The sequence below is a fragment of the Priapulus caudatus genome, unplaced genomic scaffold, assembly GCF_000485595.1.
Source record: "Priapulus caudatus unplaced genomic scaffold, Priapulus_caudatus-5.0.1 Scaffold3537, whole genome shotgun sequence".
NCBI lineage: Eukaryota > Metazoa > Priapulida > Priapulimorpha > Priapulimorphida > Priapulidae > Priapulus > Priapulus caudatus.
In genome coordinates, this window is record NW_014580598.1 from 1 (window position 1) to 11,196 (window position 11,196).

At 47.6% G+C, this 11,196-nt stretch overlaps 1 protein-coding gene across 1 annotated transcript; it reads right to left on the bottom strand.

Moving 5' to 3' along the window:
- Positions 1-942: 942 nt before the first annotated feature.
- On the bottom strand, positions 943-9,785 carry LOC106819489 (atrial natriuretic peptide receptor 2-like; the record flags this gene model as incomplete). Its single annotated transcript, XM_014824111.1, has 13 exons — positions 9,668-9,785; positions 9,316-9,400; positions 7,665-7,793; positions 7,377-7,539; positions 6,951-7,118; positions 5,485-5,661; positions 5,141-5,303; positions 4,713-4,862; positions 4,047-4,230; positions 3,510-3,650; positions 1,935-2,127; positions 1,480-1,619; positions 943-1,098 (listed from the first exon to the last, which is right to left on the bottom strand). Coding segments are annotated over exons 1-13 (1,967 nt in total), but the record flags the coding sequence as incomplete, so codon positions are not given.
- Positions 9,786-11,196: the final 1,411 nt, after the last annotated feature.

An 11,196-nucleotide genomic window follows, 5' to 3' on the forward strand; every position in this document is an offset into this window, starting at 1 on the left:
TAACGTACGTACGTACGTACGACGAGAGAGAGAGAGAGAAAGAGAGAGAGAGAGAGAAAGAGAGAACATAGAAAGAGAGAGAGAGAGAAAAATAGAAAGAGGAAAAGAAAGAGATGTAACGAAAGCGAGAGAGAAAGAGAAAGCGAGAAAGAGCGCGGGAAAGAGAGAGAGAAAAAAAGAGAGAAAAGAGAAAGATAATGAATGCGAGAGAGCAAAAAAGAAAGGGATCAAGGAAAGAGAGGAAGACATGGAGACAGCGAGATAGAACGTGGAGATAAAGATCTACGAATAAAATGTCGGTTGTTACTGAGGTTACGCGTAATTCAATCTAAGGATGCGGAGTGTAAATAATGCGGAAGCTGAGGAAGATGCTAGGTTCAGATGCAGGCGTGGACTGATTGATTAGTTAGTCTATATGTATAACGCTGCGTGTAAGCCACTCGCCTGTTCATGCAGCGTTCGTGCATATTATTATTCCTTTGGCCATTCATTCACTCATCACACACACACACACACACACACACACACACACACACACACACACACACACACACACACACACACACACNATACATACACACACATACACACACACACACACACACACACACACACACACACACACACCACAGGCGCGCACATAACAAAATCTACACACCCACAGGCGCAGAACGCACATACACGTTACACACGCGCACATGCACACGCACACAAGCACGCGCACAGATGCACATGCACACGCGGAAATTCAGACGCACATTACACACGCACACACGCACACACCGCATACACGCGCAGCACGCACACAGCACACACACAAAGCGCGCACGCACCGCACCACGCAACGCACGCACCACGCCCGCACTCACGCACAACACACACACAGCACAGCTCACACACACACACTACACACACACGTACACACGTCGGCTTCGTTCACACCATGTTTCGTGCATGCGCATACCTTCGCCATTCGACTCCATCCTTGAGGCCGTGTTCACCGTGTCGCCGAACAGACAGTAGCGAGGCATCGCTGAGCCGACGACGCCTGCAGCGCACGGGCCCGTGTGGATCCCGATGCGCATCTTCATCTGCGTCCTGCACGCACGAATTACACGCTCACACTCGCTACGCTAACACTGCGACAACTATAGGGAAAACATGCAGGAAAAATAATAGAAGAAATAATTCACATTTCGATTTAATAAATTAATTTAATTTCACATACAGTATCACACAAAATATATTATAATATATAACTTATAACAGTGTACATGCATAAATTATTAAATAATTAAATAATTATTAAATTACTATAAAATGAGGTTAATTAATTAATGAAAATAATTTAAATGAACTGTATGTATATATACATTATATTATATATATATATATATATATATATACGCACATATATATTTATATATATTTAATTGATTAGTAATTATTTATTCATCTAAAAAGAGGCAGAAGACAAACCTGGGCATGTGGCGGATACGGAAGGTCTTGACTTCTACCATCATGCCTAGCGACATGTCGGCAATCTCCGCGACGTGTCGGCTACCGTTGCGCTTCGGCAGGCCGCTGGCGACCAGGTACGAGTCGCCTATAGTCTCCACCTGTCACAGGTAGCACAGCGCCGTCTGGCGTCAGCAGTGTGGATGAGGCTGGATGCGTGTGTGTGTGTGTGGGGGGGGAGGGAAGTTATTGATGAATAGATTGAGGAATGTTTTGATCGATTAATTAGTTACCTGATTGATAAGTTAATTGATAACATGCATTCATACAACTACAATACCTAATTGTTTATTTGTTTTGTTTTTTGATTGATTGATCGATTACCCAATCCGTTGATCAATCGATCGATTGACAAGCAATTGATCGATTGTTCAATTGATCACTTCCGTGTATTGCCCGTGCGACGATGACGATACCTTGTAGGCATCGTGGCTTTTGATGATGGCATCGAAGGTGCTGTAGAGGTCATTGAGAAGGTCGACGACCTGCAGCGCCGTGCTCTGCGAACAGATATTCGTGAAGCCGACGATGTCCGAGAAGAAGATGGTCACTTGTTCGTACGTCTCCGGCGGCACGTCGCGGCCGAACTTCAGCGCGTCTGCGATCGTCCTGCGGTAACCATAGAAACGAACTGACCGCTGACCTGAACGAGGGTGGGTGGCACGTGGGTGGGTGACACGTTTATGGGTAACTCGTGGTTGGTGATATTCTATATAAAAGGAAAACTTGCGTAAGTGAATGCAACGCTAAACAGTTTAACATAGCTCAAAACCTCAATAGTCCACAACTGGTACGTTGCCGCACAGGAAGCGAGGCTGAAACTTGCGTTCGCGTACTCAATCTTAAACCCGTACAGAAACCATGAGCAGTAGTAGAAGCAATAGACGAATGTAGCTAGTAGTAGAAGCAATACGCGCAATAGAACCACTGCACACGGTTGCATGTACATATAACCGAACACTTTTTCCGGAAACGCACTGAAAGATAGATAATCATACTCAAGCAAGAAATCGTGAAAAAAATCCCGAATCGATAACGCTCGCTGTGATTTTTCACAGGCGTAGCGTAGGCGAGTGACGACACGTGCATCGATAGAATGTGTGAAGATTTAGAACGTGGCTCGATCGATTGCTTCCCGCTATCGCCTGAATAAGCTGTTAGTGTTTCCGTACAGAAGCGGTGACCTGCACTCGCCCACTGTTCCTTTGTCCGTTCACTTTTCGGTAATCGGACAGACGAGTTCGCCATCGCGTCGGCAATGAGTCATGAAATCTCGCGAGGGCCTCACGCCATTATCAGCGACAATAACACGAAAGCTGTGAGCGCTCGCGTGCGTGCGTGCGTGCGTGCGTGCGTGTACCGGATACTGTTTCAGAATCATCACGCTCAATATAATTTACAGGGGCGTGGCTAACTCATTTTGCCCCGCGAAGGCCGCATACGGTGTTTGTTCATGTTGCCGTTCGTCATTGACCATGCAGGTAATAAAATCTACATTGGTTTGGGGGGAGTGCAATTCTCCCCCTACTTGTCCTTCCGTTAGTTATGGAGCCTGCATTAATAGCGTATAACTTGGCCCGGGCAACCTTACTGGTTAAGTCTTATAACTCCAGTGAAGTTTCTCAATTATCGTAAAAGAATGAAAAACGATGGAGAAAGACAAACATACAAATGAACAGACGTACAGACAGAGTGGCCGTCGAATTGACAATCAAATAGACAGAAAAATAGAAACTCAGACAGGCAAGTAGGCAGGCAAGCAGGCAAACAGCCAACCAGTCAGCCAGTCAGAGAGACAAACTCGCACATATACACACACGCACATACACACACACACACACACACACGCGCACACGCACACGCACACGCACACGCACACGCACACGCACACACACACGTGCCACGCACGCACGCGCCCAATAAAGGGAGAAAGAGAGAGCGCGCAATAGAGAGAATTAGGGTGAGGAATAGGAAGGGGTTTAGAAGCTCACGCGGGCAGCAGACGATAGAGCAGCACGTCCGTCTTCTTCTTCTCCTCTATCAGCATCTTCGTGCGCTCGTTCACCGTGCTCTCCAGATTGTTGGCGTGCGTCTCCATCATCTTCAGAACATTGTCCATGATGTTCGTAGACCTGTAACCGCAAGAGGGCGTTGTTGTGAGCGGATGGTGACATGCGTGTGATGACGTGTGTTTAAAGATCCTGCGAAAGAGATATCGTGCTGTAATAACCAGGAGGCATAACCCTTTGACTTTGTACCTCTCAAGTATTTATTTCCCCTCTTTTTTCTCCTCCTTATCCTTCTTCCTCCTTCTTCTGCACCTCCTGCTCCTATTCCTCTTTCTCTTCCTTCTCTTCCTTCTCTTCCCCCGTTTCCTTCTCATCCTCCTCTTCCTTTTCTTCCTCCTATCCCTCTTCATCCCCCATCTTCTTCTTCCTCCTCACCCTCCTCTCCTCCTCCTCCCTCCTCCTCCTCCTCCTCCTCCTCCTCCTCTTTCTTCTCGACCCCACCAACAACGGAGCACTTACTTGTCGCCGAACACGTTTCTCAGTTCCCTGCGGATGGCGAAGAAGCTGGGTCGCCTCTCCGGCTCCTCGCTCCAGCACTGGTGCATCAGGCGCACGAGCGACTCCGGGCACTGCGTGCGGTCGGCGTCGTTCAGTACGGGACGATACGGCGGCGTTTCCCGAAGCTCAACGCGCTGCACGATCTCTGGCGAGCGCGCGCGGAGCGGGAGCATGGCGAGCAGACGAACGAATTTCACAGTGAGACGGGTTACGACGTAGAGCGACGCGAGGCGAGGCGAGGCGAGGCGAGGTGAGGTGAGGCGAGGCGAGGCGAGGTGAGATGAGATGAGGTGAGGTGAGCTAAGTAAAGGTAAGCTAAGGTGAGCTAAGTAAAGGTAAGCTAAGGTAAGATAAGTAAAGGTAAGATAAGTAAAGGTAAGCTAAGGTAAGCTAAGTAAAAGTAAGGTAAGCTTAGTTAAGGTAAGCTTAGTTAAGGTAAGGTAAGCTAAGCCAAGCTAAGTTGAGGTAAGCTCAATTAAGGTAAGGTGAGGTAAGGTAAGTTAAGCCAAGCTAAGTTAAGGTAAGGTAAGGTAAGGTAAGGTAAGGTAAGGTAAGGTAAGGTAAGGTAAGGTAAGGTAAGGTAAGGTAAGGATATGTCGGTCGCATTATCACCGAGGCGATACTTACCATCGAATTCCTTGTTGTTGTGGTCGTACGGAGCTGCCCTGATGATGATCTCAGATAGGATGATACCGAAGCTGTAGACGTCGGCTTTATGAGTGCCCTGGTAGGGCGGTGTCGGCGTGCGAAGTAGTTCCGGGGCCGCCCACAGCAGCGCTGGTGTAGCATCGAACAGGAGCGATAAACACGTGAACTGTACACCTGATAGCTAGCGCTGCTGTTTTAGAACAAAGAAAAACGCGAACAGGAGCAAAAAAGGATACGTATTTTCTTGGCCACGTATGTACATTGCTGGCTACGTTTCCCCACGCATTGTACAGGCATTCTCTACATATTTATATCTATCCCCCTCCACGCGAGTTCCACTCTCCGGGTACCGCGTAAATCGCGTGTACGCGTCTATATTAACACTGACTCTTGCCTCCGGCACTCACATTTCTTGTCCATGTAGGCTTCGGCCGTGTCTAGCGGGATCGTGTAGTAGTGCGGTCCGTAGTCGGTGATCTTCAGCACCCAGCGCGAGTCGATGACGCAGTTAGTTGACTTCAGGCGGCCGTGAGAGCTGAGGAACTGAGTCGTGTGCAGGTACTCCATGCCCTAGCGGCGACAAAACGAAATGCGACACTCGTGCGTGGTGACGACGACGACGACGTGCATTGCCTACGGTCGTCGCAAATCTATACGGCTTCCTCGGCGTGTAGATTTATTTAACGTTAAAAGCTTTCCCGTGTCGCTCTTATATGGTGAAAGGAGATACAGATGGTTATAGGGGGTTTACCTTAACGAGGTCGAAGATGAAGGAGGAACGAAAGTTCCAGTCTAGCTTTGTGTCTTCGTGCTCGAGTATGTCGTATAGACTTCCCTTGTTACAGTACTCCATCACGATCGATCTGTTGTCGCCCTCCATGCACATGCCGATGAACAGGTTGACGTTGTCGTGTGACATGTCCTTCAGCTGTTAAGGATGACAGCGATGACGTGCGAGACTCATTTGTAAACAACTGCTGCTACTCCCACTCGTTCTGCTCCTCGTCCTTCTCACGTGCCACCTACGCCTACATCTCCTCCTTTCCTTTCTCCTCCTACTCCTCCTCCTGCCCCTCATTATCATTATCCTGCCTACTCCTCTCACCTTCTTCCTCCTTCTTCCCGTCCTTCTCCTCCTCCTCCTCCTCCTTCCTTCTTCCCGTCCTTCTCCTCCTACTCTTCATCCTTCTCCTCTATCCGTCATTCTCATCTTCCTCTACCTCCTCTTTCCTCTCCTCCCATTCTCCTCCTCCCTGTATTCCTTATCCTCCTCATCATCATTCGTTCTTAGCATTTATTTTTCTGCCCTCCATTATCGATATCTCCCGCATACGTCTTCCCATCTCCTCTTCATTTCCTAGCTCTCCATGTCCCGCCTCCGCCTTCGCCGCCTTACCACCTCCTTTCTTCTTTCCTCTCCGACTATTTCTTCCCTCTACTCTATGTTCTTCTACTCGGTTGCTGTATTTTCTTTTCCCACGTTCCTCTCTCGCTTTCTTTCCTCCCCATCGTCCCAGCGATCTGCCGCCTCAAGCAACCCGACCTCCTCACTCATAAACCATTCCACCTTCTAATCAAATTACTTTATCTTACTCACTGTTAAACCACCATCGACGCAAAAGTTAAACAAGGCGTCGCAATGCGAAACAAAATTAGTATTAACATTAGCCTTGACAATAAAAATTTTCTCGTAGACTTTTTACTGAATTTTGTTTTGCAAAGTTATGGCGGATATTTTGTAGAATTTCTCATTCTCGAAACTCTACGATGCTTCTGTTATCAGCGGTCTTAGGTAAAATGTTAATGTTAAGACTATTGTTACGACTAATTTTATTTTTGACAACGACCTCCAGGACCGCATCCCTCACGCTATCCCCGCCATATTAATATGCGTTGTCTCTACACAAGCATTCCCGTCGAAAATAAAAACGAAATATATTCGAACGCAGCGCCGAATCCTACAGAAATAACACAATGAACGATAACCTCTCCCAGCCACTGATCTCTATTATACAAACTCTATAAGTTAGAGTTTCTTACATGTCTTCTTACATGTTTCTACCAATATGTATCCAGCTATACAATGTAGGGTCACACATGACCCATATCATATGATTGTCATACACGATGATGTACATGTATCAGACAATGTATGAGATCAATGTTAGAGATCAGTGCTCCCAGTCCGTTAGATCACGTGAGCCGATGTGACGTCACCTCCTTGAGCAGCAGCAGCTCCTCTCGCGGCACGTGGAACTGCTCGCGCGTGAGCCGCTTCAGTACGGCCATGCGACCGCGACACATATAGAGACGCGACAGCAGCGCCTCGTGTTTCTGTCGCAGGCTGTGCTCGGCCGCCTGGGTGTCCTCTAGCGAGGCGGCCGTCTGCAACATGTGCGAACAACGCAGCGCGTCAACACGCGATGACGAGGGGCGACCGATTTACGTGTTAACGTGTTTACTACGTATTATAATGATGTAATGATATAATAATATAATAATAGTACATAATAATATATAATATATGATATAATGTATAATGAGATATATGAGAGAAGCGCTCGTTGTCACGTCTGCTATACACGAAAGTTTCCCATATCCAACCACAGCCACGACTCCCAACACACCTATACTAGTTCCGACCACAGCGACGACGCTGATGCTGACGCCAACAGCCACGACGCTGACTCTGACGCCAACAGCCACGACGCTGACGCCAACAGTCACGACCATGACGCTGACGCCAACAGCCACGACGCTGACGCCAACAGCCACGACGCTGACGCTGACGTCAACGTCCGCGACGCTAACGACAACAATAGCCACGACGCTGACGACAGCGGCCACGACGGGGACGCTGACGCTGACGTCAACATCCACGACACGGACGCCACCGACAGCCGCGACGCTAACGTTGACGCTGTCGCTGACGCTGCGGTACTTACGATGCTGACTGAGTTCGAGCTGAAGGCTCGCAACTGCTTGGTGTCGATCGGCGTTATCTCGTCGCTCTTCAGCTTCCACTGCATCAGCATCAGCTGCTCCTCGTTCTGCTTGCGTCTGCAACGGCAATCGCGTGCTGAGAGGGCGGAGGATGGGGAGCAGGCAGGAGTAAGTGCACGGGCGTGGTGTACGTGTGTGGGGCGAGAGGGAGGTAAGGGTACGGTTACGGGTAGGAGTAAGTGCACGGGCAAGTGTACGTGTCCGGGGCGAGGGGGAGGTAAAGGTACGGGTACGGGCAAGTGTACGTGTGTGGGGCGAGGGGGAGGTAAGGGTACGGGTACGGGCAAGTGTACGTGTGTGGGGCGAGGGGGAGGTAAGGGTACGGGTACGGGAAAGTGTACGTGTGTGGGGCGAGGGGAAGGTAAGGGTACGGGTACGGGTAAGTGTATGTGTGTGGGGCAAGGGGGAGGTAAGGGTATGGGTACGGGAAAGTGTACGTGTGTGGGGCGAGGGGAAGGTAAGGGTACGGGTATAGGCAAGTGTACGTGTGTGGGGCGAGGGGGAGGTAAGGGTACGGGTACGGGCAAGTGTACGTGTGTGGAGCGAGGGGGAGGTAAGGGTACGGGTACGGGTAAGTATAAGGGTACGGGTAATATAGATAAGTGTAGGAGTGTGGAGGAGAGGGGGTAAGTGTGAGGGTTAGGGTAAGTGTAAGAGTGTGATGGCAAACGGTATGTAAGCGTGTGAATGTAAACGAGGTACAAGAGTAATAGGGTTACAGTAAGCTAGGCGATAGGTGCGCGAGGTTATATGAGGTAATGGTGGCCCATGGTAAGAGTATGAGGACATGTGGGAGATGTGAGTATGAGGGTAAATGGGAGGGTAAACGTGTGAGGGCGAGGGAAATGTTAGGTGAAAGGCAAAGGGTAGACGAAAGTCTTTTATATGTGTGCTGAAAGCTAACATGCACTGGCCGTTTACATGCAAGCTATTACCAGACATTCGTTCGTATTGTGTTGCTGCGAAATTGTGTTTAAACTAACGTAATGTTATGGGAGCCCTGAAACGACACATACGACTTTTTCAGTTTCCGAGTTTTCGAGTTTCTGAATTTCGAATCGTAATTAGTACTAGAGATGGAAGTCAAGCAAAGGTCACACAGGGAAGATTGTAAATACGTGAGAACACACATTGAGAAATGTTTTTAAGTCGAAAACAGACACCCTGCGCACGCGTTATGACGGAGATTCTAAATTTAAATTAGACCCTATGCTTTCCCGCTTAATAGAACACACATTTACTGTTATGGTAGGGGATTCTAAATTTAAATTGTTCTTTCCCGCTTAAAACAACACACATTTACTCTCACCGTAGGGGATTCTAAATTCAAATAATATTTTCCGCTAAATAACACATTTAATCTCACGGTAGGCGATTCTAAATTTAGACTGACTCTCTGCTTTAATGTCACGGAATAACGCATGCGCAATGTGTTCATGTTGGGACTTCAAACATTTGCTACGACTCTCACTCAATACTATATATATATTGATCGGAAATTCAGAAACTCGGAAACTCAAAAAGTCGCATGTCGTCTCAGGTCTTCCATATAATGTCGTGTGTAAAATTGCGCACATACCGAAGCAGCACGCTTGCAATAATCGCCCCTATCAGAAATATCGTACCGCCGACCGCGCCACCTATGACCTTTATTATGCTTCCATCTGTCGAAAATGAAAAGCACAGAGAGCAGCAACGCGCTATAATTAATATAGTGATTACTCATGCAGCTGCGAACAACGTGAATATAAATTGTCAATCATGTGATGAGTCTATTTGACAGGTATGGCCGACGACATATTTGAGGGTAATAAATAGTGTGCGACCTCGCTAGTTAGGGTATTACCAATGGAGGAATAGTTAGATTTCGTGTGTGTACTGAGCGAGACACGCATAAGATATATACGGATATAGACTTTCCGACTGCTCACCGGTTTCCACTGGGCATTTCTCGTTGTAGAATCCGCAGACAGGTATACTCGGAGGCGGTTTGTTACCCGGGGTCTTCCAGAAGTTTGGATAAAACCAGCTGACGGTCTGAAAGTTCATCAGTTACTTTGCTCAGTATGTGACACTCACTGCAATGGTATCTAGGAGAACGGCTGTGATTCCACTCGCGAAAGCAGACGCCCCGTACGTGAGGCTCCTGGCGAGACGACCCGTCTACTACCTTATCGAAGATGATGTTAATAGTTCGATCTCAGGCGGCGATCAGATGCGACATATCTGAGATTGGACAGCGCGAAAGTTCGCGAAGTATAGCTAATGTGTCTCAACAGTCAGTCAGCCTCAGAAGGCCACTTAGAGAACACGATTAAAAAAACACGATTAAACATATTTCGACGATAAATTAACCGTTAAATGAGCCACGTGGTTATTTGTAGAAAAAATGCGCTTGCTGTTAATGAATGAATACGACGTTTAGTGATCACGACTTTATATCTACACTTGAGATTCCCGTTACATGAGTTTGAGGTCCACGAAAAAAAAAACAGAGTCAATCAACAAGAATTTCACATTATGATACATCACACACGAACAGCGAGTTTCTTGGATCGTAACTATGAGGAAGAAGTGTGAAACAATGCGTGCAACAATAAGCGCAAGTATAGCCTCGTTCACAGGAGACCTCGTATTTATGAAATACTGTATTTGCGAAATACCGAATCTGAGACAAATACGCGGCTGAGCGTTCACACGCTGATTTGCGGCTCCAGAAATACGGTATTTGCGAGCTGCGAGCTGCTTTAAACAATCAAGCGAACAATGCGAAATAAACAATGCAATGCGCACCAACTTCCGATAAAATACGTAGACTGGTCCGCGCTCGACAGTTCCACTCGCGTTACACTAGAACTGTCGAGCGCGGACCAGTCTATAAGATACGCGGCTTCAGAAATCCGGTATTTAGTGTTCACACGAGGAAATGCGCGGTCCAAGAGATCCGGTATTTCTCAAGCACGGCAAATTATTTGAAGTCTGGGAAGCCGCGTATTTACATCCAATACCGGATCTGTTTAAATACCGTATTTCTTGACCAGCGCATTTTACCTCGTGTGAACGGTAAATACCGGATTTCTTGCTACGTGTGAACGCGGCTAATAATGCCGTGTAGCAAAGAGAACAAGATGATTAAAATAGAAAAGAAATGCGTAAAACATGACAAACAAGATTCACATGCGAGTTGAACCGAAGCAAGAGACGAGATGGTACGAGCGGCATAATATAGATGTCATCTGAAATGAGGGTGTCACGTAGCGCACCAGGATCTAAGTTTTCCTAGACTACGGTTGGGAGCCTTATATATTTGGTACGATGGTTAGGCGGCGAGCCCTGGCACTACCCACAGATGTATGTGTGTGTGTGTGTGTGTGTGTGTGTGTGTGTGTGTGTGTGTGTGTGTGTGTGTGTGTGTGTGTGTGTGTGTGTGTGTGTGTGTGTGTGTGTGTGTGTGTGTGTG